A 27,585-nucleotide genomic window follows, 5' to 3' on the forward strand; every position below is an offset into this window, starting at 1 on the left:
CTCTCCCGTCCCATATACTGCCAGAACCGATGAGGCTCGAGGGCCGGGCCTGGGTCATCCATGAAGCCAGTGCTCGGGAGTGCTGGGCCCTGGCTGGCACGGGGAGAGGCCGAGGGGACTTGGCGGGAGCCCCCTCTGGCTCCCTGTGCCAGCAGCTGAAGGTCCGTTTGCGGGGAGGAGGGTGGGAGCATGTGTGTGTGTGTGTGTGTGTGTGTGTGCGCGCGTGCATGTTTGTATGCATGCGTGTGCGTGCGTTCTTGTGTGTGCGAGTGCGTGTGTGTGCGTGCATGTGTGTGCATGTGTGTGTGCATGTGTGTGCATGTGTGTGCATGTGTGTGCATGTGTGTGTGCATGTGTGCGTGTGTGTGTGTGCGTGTGGCGGGGGATGCTCTGTAACTGGGCCAGCTGTGTCCAGGGAGGGGATGCTAAATGAGGCCCGGAACTGGGGCAGCTTGGCTGGGAGACGGGACAAGACGCCGGCTGGGTCGGGGCGGGATGTGGACCTGGGGTCGGCGGCAGGAGCCCTGCTGCGGTGACGGGGTGACAGCCGTCCCGAAGGAGGCTGCGGGGCTGGCCGTGGGGGCTGCTGGGAGAGCAGAGCCGCGCCCCGGCGACCTGACCCCGTCCCTCGTCTCCCTTCCCCTGCACGTGTCTGATGGGCTCGTGTGGGCAGCTCTGGCCGGCCCGGGTCTGGTTCCGGCTCCCCGCCGGGAGGGAGCCCTGGATGCTGCGAGGTGGGACCCCAGAACCAGACGAAGCCCAGGACCATGTCTGCTGTCCCCCAGCAAAGGGGCGGCTCGAGAAGGCCAGGCTGGCCCCAGGGTCTGGCGGGGGAGAAGCACAGCACGGGGAAAGTGCCGGGCTCGGGCCCCGCCGGCCGCGCCTGGCCGGTCAGCCCACCGCCTGGCCAGTCAGCCCACCGCCTGGCGCGTCACTTCAGCCACTTCCTCGGCTCCGGGGATCGCCGTATGCAAAGTGAGGGGCGCCTATGCAAAGCCCCCTGCTTTGTGGGTCACACCCGGCGATGCTCAGGGGTCCCTCCCGGCTCTGCACTGAGGAATGACTCCTGGCAGTGCTCAGGGGACCCTATGGGATGCTGGGAATCTGGGAATCGAACCCGGGTCGGCCGCGTGTAAGGCAGACGCCCTCCCGGCTGTGCTGTTGCTCCAGCCCCTGCAAAGCCCCCGGAACAGCTCCTCTCCTTCCTGCCAACGTTCCCGCCCCGCCCCGTGGACCCCCTCCCCCCCCGGTGGATTTAAGCCAAGAAAGGGGGCAGGGGGAAGGGAAGAGCACCGGGTGATCGTGGGCAGACCCTCAGCTTCTGGAACCTTCCTCCACTGAGGAAATGCGAGGAATCCCCGCCCCCCGCCCCACCCCGCCCCTACCCTCCAGGTGGTGGGTCTGTCTCCTGAAGGGGTGGACGGTGTTTGGAGCCCGGAGATGGATGAGGAGCTGGGAGCGAGGGCCGCGGGCCCCTAATCACAGCACCTCCCGGCACCTCGAGGCTCTTTCCCGGCGCTGATGTGGCTTAAACTGAGCAATTAGACCCGCAGACCGTGGCCGTGCGTGACCTGCAGGACGAGCTGGTAGCTGGGAGGTCTGAGGAGCTCGCACCTGGACCTCTGCTCCATGGCACCGAGGGGCCCTGAAGGAGGGTGGCTGGGAGCAGGGCCGGCACCCCCGTGGCAGAGGACACAGGGCGACCCTTCCCGGGCCCCGGGTGGCAGTGACCCTCCCGAGGCGGGGGTGGGGGGGACACAGCTTGGCACCCCTGTTTTGTCCCAGGCCCTGTGGCTGGCGGATGGCTCCCCCCCCCTCAGCGCGGAGCACCGTGGTCCGCAGGTGTGCCCCATGGTGTGGGGGGCTATGATCATGCCAGCGGGGGGGTCCCGGAACGTCCCATCCCTCCTGAGGAGGCGGGGGCGGGGGTGTGCAGGAGGATGGGCCCGTGGCCACTCTCATCACTGCAGTTCACGTCTCGGAAAGGAGCGAAGTCCCTACAGGAGAGCATTCATTCATTCATTCATTCATTCATTCATTCATTTTTTTTGTCTCTTTGTTTTTGGGGGCGGGGGTGGTCATACCCGGCGATGCTCAGGGGTTACTCCTGGCTCTGCACTCAGGAATTACTCCTGGGGTGCTCGGGGGACCCTATGGGATGCTGGGAATCGAACCCGGGTTGGTTACGTGCAAGGCAAACGCCCTCCCCACTGTGCCCTTGGGGGTGAGGGGGCAGGGCTGGCCAGGCCCTTCCAGCGGTGCCAGAGGCAGCGGCTCGGCCACTGCCCTTCTGGCCCCGACGCTGCTCAGTCTTTGTGGGAAGTGCCTGGGCTGGCGGGGTGGGGCTTGCACGCCTGCTCACACTCACGGGGGGTGGGACAGGGGGGTCCACACTCAGGGGTGGTGGAGTCAAACCTTTGACTCACTTAGCCCACGGTTGGGGGCTCCTGGGTTGGAGGGGGGGTGCCTGGAAGTTCCCGTCCCTCCGGAGGAGGCTGGGGAGGGGTGTGGGTGTGCAGGAAAATGAGACACCCCCCCACCGCCCCCCTCCTCCAGCCCTCCCGGAGATCCCCGGGACAGACTCCGAGTGAAGCGGCTTCACCCACCTCCCCCCGGCGCCAGCCCGCCTGGGCTGCCTGCTACAGCCAGGGCCCGCGGCGCTTAAAATAGCAGCGTGAGCTGGCCTCGGGGCCCGGGCCGCTGGGCTCTCACCGCTGGGACGGGACGGAAGTCGCACTTGGGCCAGTGTGTGCAGAGGGGGCAAAGGGCTCGCCTGGGACCCGCCCGCAGGCTGCTCCCCGCAGAGCTCAGAGCCCTTCAGACGGACGGGCGCGGCCCCTGGTGTGGGACTGACCACGAGGTGAGACCCTCATTGCAGCTGCGGGGAGTGAGCATTCATGGATTCATTCATTCATTCATTCTTTCTTTATCTGGCGATGCTCAGGGGTTACTCCTGGCTCTGCACTCAGGAATCACTCCCGGCAGTGCTCGGGGGACCCTATGGGATGCTGGAGATTGAGCCCAGGTCGGCCACGTGCAAGGGAAACGCCCTCCCCGCTGTGCTCTCGCTCCAGCCCCCTCATTCATTCATTCTTTCAGAACTGATTAGGACTCTGCCCTTTTCGAGGCCGTTCCGGACTGTGTGATCCCACACGGGCGGAATGACGGGAATTCTGGCCTTGCGAAGCTTGTTCTGGTGGGGGAGGGAGGAGGAGCAAGTTGGGGTTAGAGAGACAGCACAGGGGTGTGGCGAGGGCCTGGCCTGCGGCTGAGCCCGATTCAGTCCCCCGCACTACGGCCTCCCCCAAGCACTGCCGGGTGCCGCCCTGAATGCCCCCAGTACTGCCAGCACGGGCTGGGTCATTCCTGGCACGGCAGGGCCAAGCAGCACTCCCGCCGACCCCCCTCCCACCCCGACGATTGCACCGAACAGCTTGGTTGGTTAAGACTAGCGGGGAGGGCCACAGGCCTCCCGAACACCGTTTGCAAGAACCCTCGCCCCAAATGCAATCAATAAACGATAAACACTTTCATTTAATTAATTAATTTATTTTCTCTTTTTGGGTCACACCCGGCGGTGCTCAGGGATTACTCCTGGCTCTGCACTCAGGAATTACTCCTGACAGTGCTTGGGGGACCCTATGGGATGCTGGGAATCGAACCCGGGTCGGCCGCCAGGTGCAAGGCAAACGCTCTTCCCGCTGTGCTGTCGCTCCAGCTCGATAAACACTTTAAAAGATGACTGTGCTGTAAGAACTGGCGAGAGAGATGGTGTTTGACTGCGTGCGGGGCGGGGAGGTGGGGTTGGCGTAAGGTTTGAAATGGGCTGTTCGGGGAAGTGTCGTCGAGAAAGTGACTCCTGGGCTGGGATGGGGGATGCTGACATCAGAAGCAGCAGGGAGGCTGGAGTGATAGTGTAGGGGGGAGGCAGGGGGCTCGCCCTGCACGCGGCCACCCTGGGTTCCACCCCCGGCGTCCCATAATGGTCCAGGGATGATTGCTGAGCTCAGAGCTGGGAGTGAGTCCTGAGCATTGCAGGCTGGGGCCCCCTAACAAAACGAAGAAGTCGCAGGGGCGTGTGTCCCGGGGTGCGCTGAGCCGTTTGCGTGTACCTGTGAGCGTGGCGTCTGTTTTCCCGCGACCCGTGAGGCGGTCCTGAGCGGGCAGGACCCGGTCTGCCTTGCATGTAGCCTGGACAGAAGCTGCCCGGGCCCACCTCCTCCCGACTGGGGGGCTGCAGGACCACCCACAGCCCCAGCCCCTCTCCCAGATTTGTGAGCCTTCCAATTCGCACGGACTCTTCCTCCTGGGGAGTGTGTGGGGGTCAGGGTGGTCCTTGTCTCCTTGCCTGGGACTTTTTCTGGGGGTAGATTTTGACAAGGGTGCAGGCGTCTGCTTGCCCTGGCACATGGGAGCCAGTTAGAAAGGTGCGGGGGCAGGGGGTGGGGGGCTGGAGCGATAGCACAGCGGGTAGGGCGTTTGCCTTGCACGCAGCTGACCCGGGTTCGATTCTCAGCATCCCTTAGGGTCCCCCGAGCACCGCCAGGGGTGATTCCTGAGTGCAGAGCCAGGAGGAACCCCTGAGCATTGCCGGGTGTGGCCCAAGAAGCAAAAAAAAAAAAAAAGAAAGAAAGGAAGAAAGGAAGGAAGGGAGAAAGAAAGAAAGAGAGAGAGAGAGAAAGAAAGAAAGAAAGAGAGAGAGAGAAAGAAAGAAAAGAAAGAAAAAGAAAGAAAGAAAGAAAGAAAGAAAGAAAGAAAGAAAGAAAGAAAGAAAGAAAGAAAGAAAGAAAGAAAGCAAGCAGGCATGGGTTGGAATTGGAAACCGCCTTTAACTACTCGTGAAAGCACCAGAGCTGGGAGTGGCCAGCGGGCGTGTGGACACGAGGGCCAGCAGTGTCCGCTACGCGTCCCAGCATCCTGTGGCTCCCCACTGGGCCCCGGCTTGCCCCGGGCGGGTTCTGGGATGGAATCGAACCTCCCCGGCTGCAGTTTCCCTGCAGGGCACGCGCCCGCCCTGTGGGCGCCTCCGCGCTTGGCGTTTGCTGGGCAGGGCCTGTGCGTGGACGCAGAAGGCGGCCCCGAGCCTCGGGGGTGGGGCGCGGGCAGAGCGGAGGCGCGGGCGGGGGCGGGGATGGGCCGGGAGTGCCCCCCACACCTGGAGCAGACCCTGCGGGGAGCCTGGGAAACCCCGGGGCACGACCTCAGAAGGGTTGGCTCGGGGCGGGGCGAGAGTACAGCCTCGGGCCTCTGCCCTGCGCGGCTGCCCGTGTGGTCTCCGGCCTTCCATCCCGAGCACTGCCGGGAGTGAGTCCTGGGCGCAGAGCCAGCAGGAACCCCTGAGCATCGCCGGGTGTGACCCCAAAAAAGCAGAAACAAATGAGTGTGGACTCTGGGGCTGCAGCTACAGCAGACAGGGCGCTTGCCTTGCACTTGTGGTCCCCTGAGCACTGCCGGGAGTGATCGCCGAGCACAGAGTTAGGAGCAGGCCCGAGCACCACCGGGTGTGGGTCCCCCCTCGCTCCCCCCGCCCCGTAAAAGGAAGTATAGGTTCCCCCGCGGCCAGGGTCTTGCCTGGACCATCTCTGTCCCTTGCCCCCGAGTTTCCTTGTCCCCGCTTAGCTCTGGGGCAGTGAGCGGTGCAGGTCCCAACATGTGCCAACCCCGAAGTCTCCGTGTCACCCGGCAGTCTCGGTCCCAGCAAGGTGCCCGGGTTCCCCTCCTGCCTTTCCCAGCTCCGTGCTGCCTCTTCCAGGAAGCCTTCCCTGATAGGCCAGCCCTGCTGGGCACATCCCGGGAGCCCAGACTGTGCGGCCCACTGGCACGTGCCTGCACCCTCCTGTCCTCGGCTGCCCTTCCACCGCAGGGTCACCGTGGGGTGCGCTGGGGCTGGTCTCCCCAGAAACAGGCCCCGTGGGGGGCCCAGGAGGAGCAGGGGTGCTTGGGGAGACTGGGCGGGCAGTACCCGGGCGGGAGTTCCTGGCTCTCGTGAGTGACGGCGGCAGGGCTGGGGGCCGTCTCCCAGCTGAGGAGGAGATGCAGAGGTGCCCGTCGTCTCCTCCGGGGAAGCCTCTGCAGCCCGGGCCTCGGACCCGGACCCGGACTTCTAGAACTGGAACCCGCCCTCCCAGCCTGTATGTTGCCCCCCGGGGTCCCCGAGTACGAGGTGACAGGGCGGGGGGTGCTTGTGTTTATGGCAGATGGGGGGTCTGTGGAGGCGCTGCCGGGGCCCAGGCCGGGGCGCCCCCTCTGCAGCCTCCGCGGCGTTTCCTCTGCCGCCCAAGGGTGTGGGCGCGGGCAGGTGTGCGCTGGCGCCCGGCCCGGGGGCGTGACTCGGTTCAGCCGCAGGGGCCGCCGGGGGTGCAGAGATGGCCAGGCCTGGCGGGGACTCCGGAGGGGGCCTGCAGCGGGTGGCCTCGCCAGGTAAGCGCTGCTCGGAGCGTCGGGGGCCCGAGTCGCGCGGGGGCGTGCGGGCGCGTCTCCCCGTGTCTCCGGGGTCCCCTGGGGGCTGCCCGAGGGGCTCGGGCGGGTCCGTCTTCTCAGACGCTCTCGGCCTGTCGCACACCCCGCTGTGCTCAGGGCCGTCCCTGGCTCCTGCTCGGGTCCACTCCTGGCCCGCCTGGGGGCGCAGGGTCAGGGCTGGACCCCGGGTCGGCCTGCAGAGCCAGTGCCTCGCCCTGGGCTGTCTCTCTGGCCCCTGCAGCCCTGGCAGTGTCGTGAGGGGTGTCCCCGAGCCGGGCCGGGGGCTCCCTCCGCGGGGGCAGCGTCTGACAGGAGCCTTGGGCAGCTGTGGAGACAGCGGAGGGGGCGCGGGGGCTGGGGCGAGGGGGAGTGAAGCTGAGGGAGGCCGGGCGGTGGCGGGTGCGGGCGCAGGTCACCCCGCGGGGGCCAGGGAAGGTTCGGAGCTGGCGAGGGCCCGTGGGGCGCGTCTGGGCTCTGTCCCTGCGTGGGGTGCATTTGGGGGGCACGGACAGCAGCTTGGGCACAGCTGGAGGGAACATTGGGGCACATGCGTGTGTGTCTGCGCGTTTATGTGTATGTGTTTCTACATGTGTGCGTGCATGTGTGTATGTGTGTGCATGTGTGTATGTGTGCGGGTGTGTATGTGTGTGCATGTGTGTATATGTGCGGGTGTGTATGTGTGTGCGTGTGGGTGCATGTTGTGTGTGTATGTGTGTGCATGCATGTTTGCGTGTGCATGTGTGTGCATGTGTGTTAGTGTGTATGTGCACATGTGTGTATATGTACAGCTGTGCATGTGTGTGGATGTGTTTGGGTGTGTGGAAGTGTGTGTGCGTGCATGTGGTGTATGTGTGCGGGTGTGTGTGTGAGTGTGAGTGCATGTTGTGTGCGTAAGTGATGTGTGTGTATATAAGTGTGCATGTGTATGTGTGTGCATATTTGTGTGTGTTCGTGTGTATGTGCATGTGTGTGCATGCATGTGTGTATGCATGTGTGTATGTGAGTGTGTACATGTGTGTGTACGTGTGTGTGTGTGTGTGGCTTTCCAGTGTACCTGCCTAGCGCAGTGCCCTTACCCCTGCTCCGTGCAGGGTGTCTGATCCAGATGCCGGTGAGGCTCTGGGCACAAGACGGGCCTGAAGGAAGGAAAATAAAGGGTCCCCAGCGGGTGCCCGGGCAGCTGGCGGCTGGGCGGGGCCTCCCAGCGCGCACCTGCGGGAGAGACTGTTGATCTGGGCGGGGCAGTTCCCACGCCTGCCTCAGCCCTGCAGCTGGGAGCCAGAGCCCCTCAGAGCCTTGGGGCCGCCAGCCCTGCTGTGCTCCGGGGACAGCCTGCAGGGCCCGGCCTGGCCTTGCGGGGGCTTAGTGGGGAGGTGGGCCCGCCCTTGGGGGCAGGGGTGTCCTTCTGAGAAGCCCGGGGTGAGGGCCCCTGGGCAAAGGCTCGAGATAAGCTGCTCGGAGGATGGGCCCGGCCAGGAGGGCGGGGGCGGGGCGCGGGAGGGCCCCCCAGCTGGCACCCGTGCCCCTCCTTTCCCGCTGGCCCGCTGGGGCTGAGACTTGGCCTGTCTGCTCCTCCGGCCCAGCCCTGCCGGGGCAGCTCCCTGCGGGCGCCCTGGGGCCCTCAGCTTGGCTCGCGGCTCCTGCCCGCCCCACTGGAGGTGAAAGTGCGCTGGGAGTAAAGGCATGCGGAAAGGTCGCAGAGCAGGGAGGGCGCCTGCCGCGCACACGGCCGACCCGGGTTCCACCCCGGTACCCCAGATGGGCGCTCGAGCCCACCAGGAGGGTCCCTGAGTGCAGAGCCAGGAGTGCGGCCCCAGACCAGCCAACCAGAAGACTGACCTGCCCATGCCAGCGCTTGGGCCACGCCCACGACTCGGCCACACGAGCCGGCGGCCCCCAGCACTGAGGGGCGTTGGTGCCTCTGTGCATGTGCGCGGGCGGGGGGGGGGGGGGGGTGGCTGGAGACGTCTGGCGGGCAGGGACCAGCGCCTGGTGGCAGCCCTGGGCTCTCGGTTGCCTTCCCCTTGCTTCCTGCTCTCCGGCGCCCGCGGGCCCATTTCCTGAGCAGGTAAGCCGAGGGATTCCCCATCACGGTCACGGGGCCAGAGCCACCACAGCACCTCAGGAGTCACAGGTGACCCCGAGCACGGGCCGGTCCTGTACATGGTCACCTGCCCCGCCCGCAGTAGGGGGCAGCTCCCCCCGATCTCCTGGGGGCCCTCGGGAAGCCTGACTCCCCCCAGGGTAGGGAGAGTCCCGGGACAACTTATCCCCCCCAAGCCCCCTCCCACAGTCTGTACCCCCCCACCTCTGACCCGGAAGCTCAGTTACTCTTGGGGGGGGGCTGTTTCCAGCCTGTGTCCTGGGCAGGGGCTGTGGCCTGGCGCCAGGCAGGTGACGCGTGACCCTGACCTCCCCCCCGCCCTCCCCCCCGCAGCCAGAGCTGCTCCAGGAACAGCCACACCGACGTCTGGCTTGGTCCCACCTCCGGCCGATGAACTTGGGGCTCGGGGAGGACCCAGAGCTCAGGCCTGGGGGGCTTCCTCCCCCCCAACCATAGTTCTCCCCAAGTCCCTGCAGCGTGCGCCAGGGCCGGGGTGGGGGGAGCGGGTGGAATTCACAGCACGCCCCTCTGAGGAGACCAGAGCTGACAGACAGACGCCCCTCAAACAGACCTCCCCCCCTGCCCCGCCCCCAGAATGGGACTGCCCGCTGGCCCTCGCCAGAGCCCCTCCCGACTCCGCAGGGGCCGGGGTCCGTTCTGCCCTCCCGGGGCAGAGAAACTCGCCCAAGAAAACTCAGGCCTCCAGCTGATTTCCCGGGCTGAGCTCAGGGGCCTCGTCCCGCAGACTCGGGGGTCCCTGTCCGCTCTTTATTGTGTGTTGGCGTGGGGGCCGCACCCATTGCTCAGGGCTTACTCCTGGCCAGCGTCCAGGGAGCCGTACGTCATGCGGGGAGCTGGGGATCGAGCCCTGGGCGCCGCGTGCGGGGCAGACGCCCTCGTCGAATGACCCCTGACCCCTCCCGCTTGTTCTCTTCTGTTTTCTTCCTGACTGTCTTCCCGTCATCGTAACGATCCTTCTTCAAGAATCCTGGTCGGGGATGAACATAACGCACCATCCCACGGCGGGGAGCTGGTGACCCCTCGAAGAGGGATCTCACCCCTGCGTCTGGGCCCTCCTTACCCACCCCTGCTTAGAGCCGAGTCTCCACCAACGCCTCCCGGCCGGACCCCTCCATCCACTCCTTTGGTGCCCTTAGGTCACCAGTTTGCCCTGCCGCCAAAAGGGCCATTTTCTCCATTGCCAATGAAGAGAGACATCCCAGATGTGGAGTTTTAAAAAATCAGGCTGAGGGGCTGGAGTGACAGCATAGCGGGGAGGGTGTTTGCCTTGCACGCCGCTAAGCCGGGTTAGATTCCCAGCATCCCATAGGGTCCCCCGAGCACCGCCAAGGGGTCATTCCTGAGTGCAGAGCCAGGAGTGACCCCTGAGCATTGCCGGGTGTGATGCAAAAAGCAAAAATAAAAATAGTAAATAAAATAAAATGAAAATCAGGCTGGTGCGAGCCGCTCTTTGCCTGTGGCGGCACGTGCCCCTGGCCCGGGGTCTGGCCTGCGTCCTCAGGGTACGGGCTGGCCCAGGGCAGGGCATCAGCTCTGGCTTTGTGCCACTGTGTCTGCACCCCTGCTGCCGGCCGGGGCTCCCAGGGTGCCCATCTGCGGGAGAGTGACGGGGAGGGAAACTGGTGGGCCCCTCGGCTGTCGGGGGGTGGGCTAACCCAGGACTGCCCTGTCCCACCGCCGGTGGGAGGTGTGTCCTGGGTGCCTGGAGCCAGCTCCACAGTCCCCACAGTCAGCAGAGATGGCGCGTCAGATCTTACCAAGGCCGCTCAGCCGCCCCTCTGGGGATTCGGGACTGCCTTCACTGTGTGTGTGTGTGTGTGTGTGTGTGTGTGTGTGTGTGTGTGTGTGTGTGTGTGTGTTTAAAGAAAGAGAAAAGGCAGCTCTGCCTCGTTCCCATGCTCCGAGCTGCGCAAGGACAGTGTGTACCTGCCCGCCCTCCAGAGCAGGGTGGGCGGAGGCGTTTTGGGAGAGGGCTGGGGTGCTTCCTGCCGCACCCCAGATCCCAGGCACCCACAAAAGCCGGCCTTCTCCGCCCTGCTGTCAGGGCCGGCTTCTGGAGCTTTCCCTGCTGGAAGGCTCCAGGTTGGGGTGCCACCTTTTCACGGGCTCCGGCAGGTTGCCCAGGGGGCGCCTCCTCGGTGCCCTCTGCAGTGCCAGGCCCACCCATGCCTGCCTGGCCTCCGTCCTGTCCACCCCGCCCCTGATGCTGTCTACTCATAGCCGGTCCGGAGAGCCCCATCTCTGCAGGGAGAGTCTGGGGGGCCGTGGGGTCCGGGTTCCGTCTCACGTGGCCCCGCCGTTCTCTAGGCATGGCCTTGGAGTTGGGGGGCGAGAGGCAGGTCTTGGAGTCGGGGATAGGAGGCAGTTCTGGTCCTGGAGTCAGGGCAGACGGTGGGTCTCCTCTGGCCCATCGTGGACCCGCACCCGGCCCCTGGCCCCTCTCACCTGTGCACCTGTCACCTGAGCCAGGGTCTGGTGGGTAATAACGGATAATGGATTATGCTTTGGGGGTCACAGCCAGCGATGCTCCTGGATCTGCACTCAGGATTTCCTCCTGGCGGTACTCGGGGGACCCTATGGGATGCTGGGGATCGAACCCGGGTCGGCTGCGTGCAAGGCCCACGCCCTCCCCACTGTGCTCTCGCTCCGGCCCCAGATAATGGATTAGGAATGGCTAATTGGTTTTTGCCGGGCGGGAGGAGGATGGAGTCCTCCTGGCGAAACCTGCCTTCCCGAGGCTCTTGTCCCAGCTGTCTGCTTTCACGGACGAGCTACCCCTTTCTCCCCTCGGGGTCGGCAGATGACCAGGCCAGGGCGACCCGCATCCCCTCCCCCAACCCGTGACCTCTCATTGGAACACGCTTTACCCAAGAGACATGAACTTTGGCGTCCCGCTTCCCTGCGCTGTACCGGGGCTGGGGGGCGGGGGGTGGAGACCATATCCATTTCCTACGGTGTCGTGACGAGTTCCTGACTTCTAGGTGCAGAGCCCGGGCTGGGACGCCATAGACTCTGTCTCGCGTTTCTCATTCTCGTGTGGACTAAACCGGAGGCCCTGACTCGCGAAGTTTTCTTAATGGACACACATGGCAAGAGTGACCAGCAGGGAACAGAACTTACAGCAAACGTGATGGGGCTGAGGTGCCAGGGAAGCAGTTTCTGGCACATAGCACAGTACTGTCGCGCTGTCGTCCCGCTGCTCATCGATTTGCTTGAGCGGGCACCAGTAACGTCTCCATTGTGAGACTTGTTACTGTGTTTGGCATGTCGAATACGCCACGGAGAGCTTGCCAGGCTCTGCTGTGCGGGCGAGATACTCTTGGCGGCTTGCCGGGCTCTCCCAGAGGGATGGAGGAATCGAACCCGGGTGGGCCGCGTGCAAGGCAAACGCCCTACCTGCCGTGCTATCGCTCCAGCCATTTTCCGTGTATACTGTGGAAAGGGAGGTGGATCGGTCCAGGGGCCGTGGGGAGAAGAGAGTGAAGGGAAAGGTGCGGAGGGCCGGAGAGATAGAGGACAATGTGTCTGCCTTGCACGCGGACGACTGGGTTCAGTCCCCGGCATCCCCTATGATCCCCCAAGCCAGGAGCAAGTCCTGAGCACCCCCGGGTGTGACCCACCTCCCTCCCCCAAAAAAAGTGAATCAGTAGAGAAGCCCTTGACACGCCCTGTTGACACCTGAGTCAGGTAATAAGAGCCTCATTATTTTTTTTGGGGGGGGGCTCCCAAACTCTGGAAGCTGGGGGCCCCAGCAGCCTTTCTCAGCCATCAGCCCCGCTGTCCCATGCAGGGGCCTGAGGCTACGGTGCTGGGTACGGGCTCAGGCCCTGCAGTGCCCGCGCTGACCTGGGCCACCTGGGGGACTGGGGGTGTCCTGTGCCTGCTGGACACCGGCCGAGCTGCCCACGCAGTGTTTATGGCCCTCAGGCTCTCAGCGCTGCTCAGCTGGTTCTCACCTGGCCTCCGGGGCGGGGCTCTGATCACCCCCCCCCAGCCGGGAGCAGGGGGGCAGAGCTCAGAGACGCCCACCGCGCAGCCGCGCTGATCACACCTGCACGCGGAGCTGGAGGGGAGCCTGCTCTTCCTTCCTGCAGCCCCCCCCCACCCCTCCCCAGGGATCCTGAGGCACATCAAAGATGTGACATTGGGGAGTGATGACGTCACGAGGGTGACGTCGGAGAGCTGTGACGTCAGAGGGCAAGAGTGACATACAGCTAGAACCCACGGGACTGAAGACGATGCCCTGGTGGGAAGCCGCTGACTGAGGGGGTGCACTCCTGAGCCCAGCCACCCCCAGGAGAAAGAGTGACACCGAGTCTCATAGGGTGGGGGGGCTTCAGCATACAGAGTAGGGCCCCTGATATTCATTCAGGCTTTGGGGCCACACCTGGAGGCGCTCAGGGGACCATATGTGGGGGTCAAACCGGGTTGGCCACATGTAAGCAAGTGCCCCCCCCCTTGCAGGTTCCTTTCAAGAAGCGGGCAGGGGGCGCTCAGCATCTCAGCATTCTAGTTTGCAGGCGAGGTCACTGCTTCTGCAGGGGGCCTGGCCGGCCGCGCTGCACCCCGCGGGAGGGCGAAAGCCTGCCTGGGCGCGGGGAGGAGGGGCTTCTCTCGGTCCCTCGCGCGCCCCCCGGAGGCCCAGTTGCGCGCTGGCGGCTGGAGCTCAGTTGCAGACCCCGCGCGTGGTGCCTTGCTGCGGGGCGCAGGGGCTCCTCACCACCCCCCCCCAAGTCTCCTGCTCGACTCAGCCCACCGCCGGGGCCCCCGGGGGCGGCCGTGCGGACTCGGACACGCGCCCGGGACCGCAGGGGCAGCGTGGGGACTCGGATGGGGGGTTGCTCCAGGCTCAGCCAGGTCCTGGAGCGGCCCCTTCGGTGTCCTTCTCCCGGGGGGAGGGCCCCTTGGTGCGTGTCCCCGGGTAGCTCCGACATTGCCCCGGCCATAGGAAAGGGCCTAGTGGGGGGACCCGGGCCCGGCCCCCTGCTCCAGCCGGCCCGGCGCGCGGGGGCGGGGGCTGGCGCAGCTGCAGGAGCCGCGCGTGCGCGCAGGGGGGCGGGGAGGGCGCGCGCGCCGCGGAGGCCCCCCGGCAACGTTCCCACACCTCGCGCCTCCCCTGCGGCCCCTTCTCCCCGCGCCCCGGAGCCAGAGCCACGTGTGCAAAAGCGGAGTGTGTGTGTGTGTGTGTGTGTGTGTGTGTGTGTGTGTGTGTGCGCCCGCGTGTGTCTGTGTGTCTGTGTGGGTGTGCACGGGAGTGCGCGCGCGCGGCCGGGGGGCCGTGTACCCCGAGTCGGGGACAAGCCCCCACCCCGTGTTCACAGGGGGCGACGGGCAGCTCGATAGCGGCCGGGCTGCTCTCCCCGCTCCAGCCCTTCCCCAACCTCTCTCCTCCAGCTCGCTTCCTGGGGTCGGCGTCCCCTCCGAGCCCTGCCCGTTGTCCCTCCAGCCACCCCCCCCCCCCCCGTTGCTCGGGTCGCGGCACCCAGGGCTTTGCGGGGCAGCGGCCCCGGCCCCCCACCCCCACCCCACCCCCCTAGCCCCGGAGCCCTTGACATTTAGGGAGGCTTCGCGGGGCGCTCGTACCGGCACCCGGCAGAACGCTAATCCTATTCAAGATCTGGTGTCATTGGGGAAGGGGGAGGCTGCGCCCCCCGCAGCCCTGGCCCTCATTGGTCGGATGCAAAGCAGGAGGCGGGCCCGGGGTGCGGCAGGGGGGCTCCGGGAGACCTCAGAGTCGCGAGTCGGGGCTGGGATTTCGCAGGGAAAGCCCAGCGCCCGCTTGCAGCGGCGGCCGATCCCTGGGCACCGCCGCGGCCGCCGGGGCGGACGGGTCGCTCCGCAAAGTCCTTCGCGGGGCCGAGAGGAGGCGGAGCGCCCCGCCAAGTGCCCGGGGAGCCTCGCGGGGAGCGGCCGGTGCACCCCCGTCCTGGAAGGAAAAGCGGGGGGGGAGAAGTGGACGCTCCGAAAGCGAGAAATCAGACCGAAGCTGCCCCCCGGCCCCCGCCCCCCGAGACGCTAAGTTGCGCGGCCCAGCCGGGTCGCGGGGCGCACGGAACCGCCGCCGCGCCGCAGAGGCGCCGTCCGAGCGGCCCCGGGAGCCCCCCGGGCGCGGAGCCGGGGAGCGCGCGCGCGGCTCTGCCCCCCGCGCCGGGCAGCCCCCTCCGACCCCCGCCGGGAGCGATGCCCCCCGCCCCCCGCGCGCCCCGGCGACGAGGCGAGCATGGAGAAGTCGAGTAGCGAGGATTCTTCCATCCACCGGAGTCCATCTTTGGACAGCAAGGACTCGGACTTCGCCAAGCCGTCCACCTCGGGCCGCCCGTTCGGCCGCGGCTTCACGGCCGGCGCCTTCTACGGCACGGCGGGCCCCCGGGGCCCCGGCCGCGCCCCGGCGAGCGTCAAGACGGACAAGTACCATGCGCCCCGCGGCAGCAAGTACGTGGTGTTTTACCTGGACCTGTCCTTTGTTTTCCTCCTAGAATTTAAGAAGTGCAACATGGCCCGGGGCTGCCTGTGCTGCGTGAAGTACATGATGTTCCTCTTCAATCTGATATTCTGGGTAAGTGCCCGCCGCGGCCCCTCGCCCGCGCCCCCCTCCTCGCGCCCGCCCGCCCGCCCGCCGCCGCCGCCGCAGCATCGCCCGGGCGCGCCGCGCGAGCCCCTCTCCGCGCGCTCGCTCTCTCCCTCTCCGCCGGGGCCGCACCGGGGCTCCAACTTGCCGGCTCTGACGGGAGGGACTCGCTTTACCCGACCCGCAGGCTGGCAAAGTTTGCCTCCGCACCCCACCCCCAGGCTGGCACAGCCTCCAGGGGCGGCGGCCGGGGGTATGGGGGGTGGAGGGGTGGGGGGGTCGGGGAGGGGGGTGATCCTGCTGGAATCGGTGCGGGGACCGCATTCTTAAGGGCTGTCACCTGAGTTGCAGACAGCAGGAGTAGGGACGGTTTTGCTGACTTGCTTCCCTGACTCCTCTCGAATGCTCCAGAAGACCATTCTGCAGCTGCTTTTTTGTTTTTTTTTTAAAGGGTGGGAGATGGGGCCCCCGGGTGGAGGTCACACGCACCCGCTCCTTTCCTTCAGTGAGTGAATGCTGGGAAAGGGACGTGGAGCCCCCCTCTCCGTGGACTGCACCCCACACCCCCCGCTGCCGCACCCTAACTGCTTCTAGAGTTAGGGCTTGTGCAGGAAGCAAGGGTGAGGGGGTGCGGGTAGCTGCCTTTGGGGGATTGCAGTGCCCTGGAGACGGAGCAGCCTGCCAGTGACAAAGGGAGACGGTGGGGGCGTGCACCCCCACCCCTTTGCCGCCGAGGGATGATATTCCAGAGCGGAGACGGTGGCAGGGGGTGGGGCAGTGTGCCCCTCTGATAAGAGATCCTCGCGAGGCAAATCTCAGAAACTTCTTCCATTCCTAATTGTTCGTGCGTCCCAAAGCTGCCTCCGTCCGCCGTGTCTTTCCCAGAGTTGGGCCGGCCGAGCACAGATGTTTGGCTCCGCCCCAGGCCGGTCCTCCTGCCTGCCCAGGTGCCGGTCAGCTGCCCATGATCTCGCCCTGGAGGCGTCCCAGGGAGCAGGGGAGAGTCATGCCGCCTGACTCTGGGGAGAAGCGGTGGTGCTTGGCTATTCAGGGGAGTGACCCACTTTAACGGAACGACGTGTGTGTGTGTGTGTGTGTGTGTGTGTGTGTGTGTGTGTGTGCCTGCATGTCCACAGGCACCCAGGCATTCCAGAGAGGGGCCCGCTCGCCCGGGTCTAAGCCGGCGTCCACATGGGGCTCTGGGTTTGCTTCTCGTGTGACCTTGGGGAAACCACTTTCTCCGGAAGACTTCCCCTGTCGTACAGTGTGTGTGTGTGTGTGTGTGTGTGTGTGTGTGTGTGTGTGTGTGTGTGTGTAGGCAAGGCGGGGCACCGTGGTGGTCTCCCCCAAGCCTTCACCCCGTTAGTACCCCCTGCGCCCTTGCCTTCTCTGAGAGGGAGCTTCCTGCTCAGCCCTGGGGCACGGGACCCCCCGCCCCCACGCCTTGTGTGTGTGGGTCCTTACGAGTTGGGCTGAGCCGTGGGTCCGGGGCTCCCCGTCTCTGCTCCCGCACTCTCCTGCCCTGGGGTGAGGGTCTGTGGATGCGGGGCGGCACCCCTGGAATGTCCATGTGGTCACCTCGGGGCAGCTGTTCCAGTTCCCTGCCTGCTTGCCCGGCAGTGTCCACTGGCAGGTGCCCCTGGAGCTGCAGGAAACACCGCCCCCCATTGTGTACAGCTTCCCTCCCAGACCCCCCCACCCCCCCACACACACACCCCTGCCTTTCTGCATGCTCCTTCCTGCTGACACTGGCTGCAAAGACCCACCTGGCCCTCCCGGGCCGCTCCTGCCTGTGCTCACTCCTCCCCCACCCCAGCTCGCCACCTGCTGGCCGGAGCAGGTATAGCAGGTGGCTCCTCCAGGACTGACCCCCCAGCTGGCTGCGGGGAGCGTGTCGGTCCCCCCACCCCCCATCCCCCATCCCCCAGGCTCTGGGCAGATGGTCTGGGCCCCCTCCTCGTATGCTTGTGAGCGAATAGGTGGGAGGAGGGCCAGAGCAGGAAACCCACGTGGCATTCTTAGGCCAGGGATCGCCCAGTCCCTCTTTCGCTGGAAGAGAAGGTCGCGAGCTCTCCAGTTCGCCCTCTGGCACCTGAGCCCGAGGGGTGACAAGTGGCTCTTTCCACCGCCCTCCTGAGAAGCTTGGCAGAGGGGAATGAGCTCGCCCTGTGGCGCACTCGCCCGAGGAGCTCTTGCCATGGCATCTGGGCGAAGCGATGCCCGTGGCCACGCTCCGACCAGGCCGAGTCTCTCTGTTCTCGGGACTTTAGGTTTTCAGAGCCGCTGTCAGCAGCCGGGTCTGCGCCAGTGGCCCGGGAGAGACCTTGGGAGCCCAAGAAAGCGGTTCTGCTGCGGGTGCTCGCCTCTGGGGTGCTTGCCACTGCTTCTGGGGCGGGGTGGGGCGCGGGGGTGCTCCCTGCCTCCACTGAGTGGGGATTTAGAAGGGAGGGCAGAAGCCAAGGAGCACGGCCACCGAAGGCCCCCCGGGCCCAAGGCGGGGGTGGGGGTGGTCCCTGGATTCCTGGCCGCCCTTCAGTGCCCCCGGGGGCGGGGGAGAGACCGGAGGGCCTGGGGGGGCGGGGGCGGGCTGGAATGCGGGGCTGATCGCCATCCGAGCCCCCTGGGACCAGAGCAATCGTCAGGAATGATGTAGCCAGCACCTTTGCTGCTCTGCTGGCCGCGGTCCCGAGAGGAGGCGATAGAGCAGCACATCGAGCGCGTCTCTGAGGCCCGGAGGGAGCCGGCCGCCGGCCGCCACACCCCCTGCCTCCCCTCGGGCGCAGCTGTCCTGCACCGCCACCCTCCCCAGGCCCGCGGCTCAGCTGGGTTCTGGCCACCGGGTGGAGCTTCTGGGCCGGTTGGTGCTGGGAGCGCAGATGACATCACCAGGGCCGGGCTGGGGGCGGGGCTTGTAGGCCACGCCCCCTCGCCGAAAGGGGGCGGGGCCTCCCCGGGGCTGGGGGCGGGCGGACGGGTCAGCCCGGGCGCTGGCCCTGTAGGCCCCCAGGCCACGTTGCGTTGCTGAGAGCTCTGGTCCAGATGGTGGGGGGCAGGGGGGCGGCGTGGAGGTCACGGCTGCCCCAGGCTCGCCTCTTTTCCCCGTGCATCTGCCCACTCAAAGCAGGACAGATCCGCGACCCCATCTTCCCGGGGTTGTGGGGGGGGGGGTCCACGGAATCACAGCCCGGAGAAGTCCCCGCCCCGCAGCCCCCCTTGCAGGCAGGGGGTGATCTAGGCCCATCCCGGGGGTGCAAAGGAGACTCAGAGCCGAGGGCAAGGGGAGCAAATCCAGCCCAGCACCTCCCAGCGGAAGTCAGTGACGGGCAAGAATGTGGGGGCGCGGGGTGGGCGCGGGGTGTAACTGCCCCGCAGGATCCCGGTCATCTCATGCGTGGTGCCCCTTCAGCCGGGGCAGTCCCCAGGGCCACTGGCTGGCCCCAGCAGGATCCTGCACCTGGCAAGCTGCTAGCCCGGCAGCCACGCTCAGCAGACCTGGGGGGGGGGGCGTGGGGGTCCAGGGCCAGCCCCCTGGAGTGAGGCCGAGGCTTTCTCAGTTTCCTTGCCCCGTACGTCAGGCCTGCGAGCCATGCTGGGGTGCATTCTTGACAACCTGGTGGGGTTGCACCCTATGCAAGTGGCCCGGTTGGGGGCCCCTGTGGTTCCCCTCTGGGCCCCAGGTGCCGAGGGCTGGGCTGTGGATGGTCAGTACCGGACCGCCCAGAGTGTCCTGGCTTCTGCCTGCGGTCCGGAGCTCGGGTCCAGGCAGAGGCGGGAGAGACGGGGCCCCAGAAGGCGTTCAGAGGTGGCAGGCGGGCCTCTCCCAGAGGGCCGTGCACTTGGCCTTTGGGGCCAGGGGCTGACACAGCCTCGGCCCTGCTGGAGGAGGGGAAGGGGGTGCAGAAAAGGGCCTGGCCGGGTCCTCGCGACCCCGCAAGCTGGCCCCGAGGCCGGCCGGCTCCGCATTCACTTCCCTTCCTGAGCATTAAAAATTAAACATCCTTGTCTTAATATCTATTTTTAAATCATGTCAGAGCCGGCACTGGTGTCAGTCAGGGGAGGGTGGGGAGGGTGGGGAGGGAGAGGAGGAGGCGCTCGCTCTTTCTCGAGACGGGGGTCAGCACCCCGCTCCCAGGCCCTGCCTGGGAGAGACCTCGGGGCCCCTGAGCGCCAGGGGGCGGGGGAGGGGCGCCCTGCCCCGGCTGAACTTGGCCGCGGGCTCTGGGGCTTACTGGGCCATCGGGGTCCCAGTTGAGGCCCTTCACTCATGCCACAACTATTCCCTGAATGCCCGCTGCGTGCGGGAGGGCCGGCAGTTGGGGAGCCGGGCTGCCGGGCCCAGCACAGCAGATCAGCTTTCTCGGGCCAGGAAGTCGTGGAATCGACAGGTCATCTGGCCGGGCCTGCCAGCCTCTGGGCGCGGGGTGGCCGAGGGAGGGGGTGGGGGGAGGGCCAGCCCGGCCGCAGCAGCGGGATCAGCCGCCGGCCTTGTCCTTGTCCCCAGGCTCTGCGCCCCAACCCCCATCACGCTCCCATCTGAACTTGAACAGAAAACCAGCCCAGTGGGGTGTTGTTTTTCCCGGTAGGGTAGGGGGGAGGTGAGGGCGTCTCTGTAGGACTTTCTCTGTTTGGGGAAAAGAATTTGTGAGCCCTGGGTCCTTGGGGGGTGTGCCCTTGGGAGAGTGGATTGGGTGCTCGGACCTGAGTGTGCTGTGTGTATGCATTTATGGAGCGCCGGCTGTAAACAGGTTCGTCACCAGTGCATTTATGGAGCGCCTGTGGTAGACAGGTTCTTCTCCAGTGCATTTATGGCGCACCTACTATAAGGAGGTTTGTTTCCAGTGCATTTATGGTGCACCTGCTGTTAACAGGCTCATCTCCAGTGCATTTATGGAGCGCCTGTGGTAAACAGGTTCTTCTCCAGTGCATTTATGGCACACCTACTGTAAGGAGGTTTGTTTCCAGTGCATTTATGGAGCACCTGCTGTTAACAGGTTCGTCTCCAGTGCATTTATGGAGCACCTGCTGTAAACAGGTTCTTCTCCAGTGCATTTATGGAGCACCTGCTGTAAACAGGTTCTTCTCCAGTGCATTTATGGTGCACCTACTCTAAGGAGGCTCGTCTCCAGTGCATTTATGGAGCGCCTGCTATAAACAGGTTCTTCTCCAGTGCATTTATGGTGCACCTACTATAAGGAGGCTCGTCTCCAGTGCATTTATGGTGCACCTGCTGTAAACAGGTTCTTCTCCAGTGCATTTATGGTGCACCTACTATAAGGAGGCTCGTCTCCAGTGCATTTATGGAGCGCCTGCTGTAAACAGGTTCTTCTCCAGTGCATTTATGGTGCACCTGCTGTAAGGAGGTTTGTTTCCAGTGCATTTATGGAGCACCTGCTGTTAACAGGTTCGTCTCCAGTGCATTTATGGCGCACCTACTATAAGGAGGCTCATCTCCAGTGCATTTATGGAGTGCCTACTGTAAGCGGTTCTTCTCCAGCAGCTCCGACTCTTCCCGAGGAGCCCAGCCCTTTGGGATATAGACATCTCCTCCCCTGCCCTCCCTCTCTCCGGCCCCTATCCTCCCCTCTCTTCCTTTCTCTTCTCTTCCCCTTCCCTCCTTTCCATTTCCCTCGTCCCTCCCCACCCCTTCCCTGGTCAAAGTTGAACTGCGCCTCGCGCAGGAAAGGTGGTTACCCGCCCCGGGGAGAGCCACACAGACACACCAGAACCGTAGCAGTAGAGCCCTCAGCCCGCGGGTCTGCTTTGTCGAGTGCTCAGCCCAGCGGCTGCCCACAGAGGCAGCGTGGCGATAGCCTGCTGCTACAGGCACGCGCGTGCCCTGCACGTGGCTGACTCGGTTCTGTCCCGGGCACCGTGTGTGGTCCCCGCAGCCCTGCCAGTAGCGGTCCCTGAGCCCCGCGTGGGGCCTGAGCCCCGCTGAGTGTGACCCACAAACCAGCCAACAAAATCCACCCGCCTCCTAGCGACGCGCCAGCGAGACACACCGGGGACCGAGGGGCACCAGGATCTCTGAGGAGTTTGATGCTTGGTGAGGATGAGGGGTTTGGACCCGGAGAAGAATGTTAGGAGACGGGGCTGGAGCGATAGCACAGCGGGGAGGGCATTGACCTTGCACGCGGCTGACCTGGGTTCAATCCCCAGCATCCCATAGGGTCCCCCGAGTACCGCCAGGAGTAGTTCCTGAGTGCAGAGCCAGGAGTCACCCCTGTGCATTGTCTCACCCGGCTAAGAGTGTTAGGAGACAGAACTTGTGCCCCCAGCGCGGGTACGGGGAGGGGCCGTGGCCTCGCGGGAGACACAGCCTTCTGTGCTGGGAGAAGCACCACCAAAGGTGCCAGTGGAGAGCAGCGTTGGCGGGTGATGCGTGTGGCCTGGGCTCTGAGGACCAGGGGCCTGCTGGGGAGGGGACGGGGGGAAGGGCTGGAAGCCCCCGGGACTTGGAGTCTCCCCGCTCCCCTTCAGATGGGCTCCTGGACGGGGCAGGGTGCCGGGGCTCCCATCTGCACTTCTGGGGAGCTCAGAGCTTCGGCGCCATGCGGGGAGCCCCACCCAGTGTGTGTGGTCAAATGTCGGGGGGCGGGGGGTGGGATTCTGCCTCCCTGGGGGAGCCCCAAGCCTTGACTCACAGGGACAGGTGCCAGACTTTCCACTGCCCGCTCCTCACCCATCCCCGGGGAACTCACAGCTCAGGCCTGGGTTCCGAAAGTCTCCTGGGTATCCCCCCGTTCAAATTGTGCAGTGGATCCCGTGAAAAAATTCATGGAAATAATTAGAAAAAAATAATCTAGGAGCCGGGAGAGTTCAAATGGGAGTGAGGTCTATTTTTTTTTTTCCTTTTTGGGTCACACCCGGCAATGCACAGGGCTTACTCCTGGCTCTGCACTTAGGAATGACTCCTGGCGGTGCTCAGGGGACCCTATGGGATGCAGGGAATCGAACCCGGGTTGGCCGTGTGCAAGGCAAACACCCTCCCCGCTGTGCTATCGCTCCCACCCAGTACTCTGGGAGTGAAACCTAAGTGAGGAGCAGTAAGAATAATACAACAAGCGCACACCCACCGTGTCCTTTAAGGAAGAGAATGTCCCCTAGACCCCTGAAGCTTCCAGTCTGTCCCTCAGAGTGCCCCTCAGAGAGAGAGACAGAGACAGAGGCAGAGGCAGAGAGAGAGAGAGAGGAGAAGAGAGAACAGTGGGGCAGGGGCCTTCCTTGCGCTTAGCGACCTGTATTGGATCCCTGAGTCCTGGCAGGAGCGATTCCCCGAGTGCAGAGCCAGGAGGAAGCTGTGGGCACAGCCAGCGTTGGCCCCAAATCAAAACACCACAAAACTGCACGAAACTGTCGTCTCCCGGGCACACTCCAAGACTGGTGCTTCTGAAAGTGTGGAAAGGACCAGTGTGTGACCCTCAGCTCAAACCACTGGTAACACCCCCCACACACACACAAACAAACAATACGTACACACACACACACACATGCACACACACACACGCACACACACACGCACACACACACACTTCACATAAGGATATTGATTCTTTTTTCTTTTTTTTTCCCCCGCTTTTTGGGTCACACCCGGCGATGCACAGGGGTTACTCCTGGCTCTGCACTCAGCAATTACTCCTGGCAGTGCTCAGGGGACCCTATGGGATGCCGGGGATTGAACCCGTCAGCCGCGTGCCAGGCAAACGCCCTGCCCGCTGTGCTGTCGCCCCAGCCCCCAGGATATTGATTCTGCCTGGAATGTCCTGGCAGTATCAAATTGTGATCAAGTTTCCAAGCCTTAAGCAATCCCAGGGCCCACATTTCGCTGTGCGCTGATCTGGGGTACGGAGCGAGGAGAGGCGTTTCAGCTCCACTGGACAAGCCCATAGTGTTTGCCAAAATGCGCCCATCGATTGCCATTTTCACTGGGGTGGAATGCCAATTCAGAGCGGAAAAAGTGTTCCTCAATCTGGTGGGTGTGAAGTGCTGTATTATGATTTAAATTTGCATCTTTCTGATTACTAGGAACCTCTTATGTATTTATTAGCTGTTCTTTCCTGTGAATGCCCACTTATCTCTTTGGCCCTTTTACCCCCTGGAGTTTGCTTTTTCCTGCTAGTTTTTTTTTTTTTTAAGCTCTGTTTATGGCTCAGGAACGAAGAATGTTTTGTCTAGTAACTTTACCACGCACGCACAAAAACTGGTCTTATTTTCTTCATGAGATTTTGTTGTTGTTGTTAGTTTTGGAGGCATACTTGGCAGTGAGGGCTTACTCTTTTATCTATCTATCTATCTATCTATCTATCTATCTATCTATCTATCTACCTACCTATCTATTTATTTATGCTTTTTGGGTCACACCCTGCGATGCACAGGGGTTACTCCTGGCTCATGCACTCAGGAATCACCCCTGGCGGTGCTCGGGGGTGGGATGCTGGGAATCGAACTTGAGTTGGCTGTTCACAATGCAAACGCCCTCCCTGCTGTACTATAGCTCCAGTCCCTCAGGCTTACTCTTGGCTCTGTGCTCAGGGATCACTCCTGGCAGGCTCGGGGTACTAGAAGGGTACCTGAAAATGGAAGCAAGAGCCTTTCCCGCTGTACGATCGCTCTGGCCCCTTTCTGAGATCTTCTGATAAACAATTTTTTTAATAGAGTCAAAATTATCACTCTCTTTGCTTGGTTTGGTTATATATATTTAGCATTCACTTAAGAAATACCTAGTGTATCATTTACCTCTTTATATCCCCCGGTAATAGGGCCGTGCTTGTCACAGCTTAATGGCTTTGTGAATTGTTGAGTGAATGAGTGATTGGCGATGAGTTCGGCATTTATTTCTGCAGGTTTTTCGTTTGCATGGAAATCCAGGTAGCTGGCAATTAGATTTGCCCTGGGTGCGAGATGGGGCTCCGAGAGCTCCGCTTTTCCTTCCCGTGTGGTGGTGGGGGCGGGGGGTGTTCTCACTCACCCCGGGTCCGGCTCCTTCACCCCCAGGGCTTGCACACCTGCTTGTCCCCCCTGCCGGCGTCCCGGTGGGCTGGCCTGGGCTCGCGCTTTGGGCCAAGATGCTCACGCAGCTCCGGTTGCCTCGCAGTGCATGCTGGGAGTCGTGGCCCCCTCGGTGGCCAGTGCACTCTGGGCCTGGGTCTGGCCGCAGATCCTTTGGGAGCACCCTGAGTGGAGTTGCTAGGATTGTACCAGGGCCCTGCGGCGCCACCAGGGATCGAACCCTCGGCCTTTTGCGCTTGCCCCCCAGACTCGGGCTGCTCGCAGTTTCCTTTCCACCCGAGGGGTGCGGCAGGGCCGGACGCGGCCAGAAACGCCGCCTTCAATTCTGCCCCGAATGCTGGTCGTAGGGAAGAGGCCTTTCAGTGTTGCTGGGTTTTTCGGGATTCAGTCACATGACCCCACACGGGGTGGGGACCAGCAGATTGACCAGCTTGGTTCCAAGCCACAAAGCCCCCGCGCTGTGCTTGCTCCAGGGTTCCCCTGCCCCCCCACCCCGCTCCTCACGTCGGCCTCATCATTGGGAAATTGGCCTCATCTCATCAATGGGCAGTTTCCACCTTTCCCTGCTCCCCCCCCATCTCCTGTGTCTCCACCTGCCTCTGGCTCTTTCTCTCTGCACGGTGCCTGGGCTCCCATGACCCTGGGCCCTGTGGTGGGGCACATCCTTTTCCGTTCTCTCCCAGTCGTATTGGGGTGGTTCCGGGATCCTCATTCTTTCCCATACATATTGGGAGCTGTTTGTCGAATTGCCGCACCCCCCGAAAATCAGTTGAACAGTCTTACTCGCCCCCCACCCCAGATCCCGTCCTGTTGGGTTTGGGTTGGATTTGCGTCGAATTGGTCGCTCAGTGGGGGAAGGCGCTGTCTTTGTTTGTCCATTTGTGCTGATAAATCTCCCTGAGTCCTGTGTTTCTGTCCGTGAACATGGGACATGCCATATAGTTGGGTGTTTCATGAGTGTCGTTCTGTTCAGGCTTATATGGTTCTCTTTGATGGCCTTGGAGGTCTGTACACACTCTTGAGTTTTCCATCCTTTCCCCCCCCTCTCGCCTGCCTGCTTTCACCAGAGCTCATAGACTTCCTGTGCACAGAGGTCAGGGAGGGCTGGAGGTTGGGGGGGTACTTCCTAGCACCTCCTTCTTACCCACCGCTAATGCTAGGGGTGCTGTGAGCAGGTGCTCAGGCCTGGCGTTGGGCATTGCCCTGAGTAACCTCATTTTTTTTTCTTTTGGAGAGGGTGGCGTTGGGCCACACCCAGTGATGCTTCGGGCTTGCTCCTGGCTCTGCACTCAGGAACTTACCCTGGCGGTGCCCAGGGGACCGACCATATGGGATGCCGGGGATCAAACCCAGGCCCGCCCTCTCCTCTGGACTGTTGCCCCAACCCAGCCCTGCGCGACCTTGTAACGGCGTCCATTCTCTTAAGCATACGATGAGGAGAGGACGGAGAGTCCCCAGTTACCTCCCAGGAGATGGAGGCGCCTAGGGATGAGAGGCTGTGGCCCAGAGCACGGGGCTGGGAAGTGGCAGGGATGTCGGTGGGCCCCACGGATGACTCCAGTGAAGCGGGGAAGAGAAAGACAGTCACTTTCTCCCCATCCGCTTCTCTCACCCGGGACCCAGGGTTTTACTGGGTTCTTGTCTCGCCTCGCAGAAAGGAAATTCAGGAGTAGAGCAGCAGTGAAATAAGTAGATTTTCTTTGGAGGGTTTTTGAAGGTGTGGAGGGGGAGAGAGAGAGACAGAGAGGTAGAGAGACAGAGAGTAACATGCTCAAGAGAGAATGCAGGCTTCTCCAAGGGCAGAGAGAGCCCCTACATGCATCCCAGCATTAGACATGAAAGTCCACATCTCAAGAGGGGCGACACATGTGCTCGGCCACATGGGTGCAAACAGCACATGGGCTCAGGCAGCATACGGACGCCCTTCCTTTGTTCAAGGTGGCCTTTAGAGGGTTTCTCCAACCTGCCCCCATGTGGGGCTTCTCCCTAGGTCAAAGTCCGTTGCTAAGGCGGTGGCCAGAGGGCTTGGTCATGGTGATGGTCCTCTTTGAAGGTCCTTTCCTGGCCTTCTGTTCCTGCCGAAGCTTCTTGGGTCTGTGGCTGGCTTTAGGCGAGGGTCTTCCCAGGCCTTGGCTCCTATTTCTTCCTGTTTCCTGCAAGGTTGGCTTTTGCCGTAGCCTTGGGCGGGGGCCTTCGCTGTCCGCCTGCCGACATCAACAGGCTTGGGTTTTGCTGGCAGGTTGGCGAAACCCCAGAGTCCAGACTTCCTGTCCGTCTCGAGGGCAGCCCCGAGGGTCCCGCTCCTTGCCCGCCGTCAGTGGTGCTCCCTCTCGGGTCTGTCCTGGCAGCGCAGATCAGGTGAGCCCGCGGTCCTCGCACCACGGCCCACGCCTTTGCATGAAGGTCCTTGGTGGTGCCCTGTCACCCCCACCGGGTCCCAGCCCAAAGGAACAGGACTCGCTTGGGTTAGTGGACAGTCCCCTGGGCATAACTTCTCCGTTCTCTGGGGTGCTCTCTGCTGCTGGCCAGAGGGCATCCGTTTTGTTTTGTTTTGGGGGCCACACCCCGCCGTGCTCGGGGGTTACCCCTGGCTCTGCACTCAGGGATCACTCCTGGCCAGCCATGGACCAGGCGGGAGGCCGAGGTCCGCTGTGTGTGGAGCAGACACCCACTGTCCTCCCACTCCAACCAACAGATTGTGTTTATTTTATTGTGTTTGGGCTCCGCATCTGGCAGTGCTCAGGGGTTACTCCTGGCTCTGTGCTCGGGAATCGCCGCTGGTGGTGCTCCTGGGACCATCTGGGACGCTGGTCGGCTGTGTGCAGGGCAAATGTCCTGCCCGCTGGACTACAGCTCTGGTCCCAGTCCGCTTTCTTTCTTTTTTTTTTTTTTTTGGGTTTTTGGGTCACACCCGGCGATGCACAGGGGTTACTCCTGGCTCTTCACTCAGGAATTACCCCTGGCGGTGCTCAGGGGACCCTATGGGATGCTGGGATTAGAACCCGGGTTGGCTGCATGTAAGGCAAACACCCTCCCCGCTGTGCTATCGCTCCAGCCCAGTCCACTTTCTTTTTTTTTTTTTTTTTTTTGCTTTTTGGGTCACACCCAGCAATGCACAGGGGTTACTCCTGGTTCTACACTCAGGAATTACCCCTGGCGGTGCTCAGGGGACCATATGGGATGCTGGGATTCGAACCTGGGTCAGCCTGGGTTGGCCGCGTGCAAGGCAAGCGCCCTACCCGCTGTGCTATTGCTCCAGCCCCAGTCCACTTTCTTTTTGAAACTCGGCCTGCAAGTCTCCGTCCCCTCAACAGCCTTCCACCCTCGTGACCCCGGGATATTGAGCTGCTGAATTTCACAGCCTCTCCTTACCTGTCACGGCAGGCGTTGCCGCGCTGGCCGTATGCTCTCCTGCTCTTGGTTT

General features: G+C 63.5%; 1 protein-coding gene across 4 annotated transcripts in view; it reads left to right on the forward strand.

Moving 5' to 3' along the window:
- The window catches only part of TSPAN9 (tetraspanin 9), a 213,495-nt gene that overhangs the window by 127,194 nt on the left and 58,716 nt on the right, over positions 1-27,585 (forward strand). For 3 of the 4 annotated variants that reach the window (XM_055142856.1, XM_055142858.1, XM_055142857.1), the window contains one exon: positions 15,061-15,140. In XM_055142856.1, the coding sequence (XP_054998831.1) occupies positions 15,078-15,140 (63 nt within the window). In that variant the 5' untranslated portion in view covers positions 15,061-15,077. Of the gene's footprint in view, positions 1-14,294; positions 15,141-27,585 lie in introns of those variants that run through there. The other variant, XM_004610440.2, reaches the window with a different exon arrangement.

The sequence above is a fragment of the Sorex araneus genome, chromosome 6 (genome assembly GCF_027595985.1).
Source record: "Sorex araneus isolate mSorAra2 chromosome 6, mSorAra2.pri, whole genome shotgun sequence".
Taxonomy (NCBI): domain Eukaryota; kingdom Metazoa; phylum Chordata; class Mammalia; order Eulipotyphla; family Soricidae; genus Sorex; species Sorex araneus.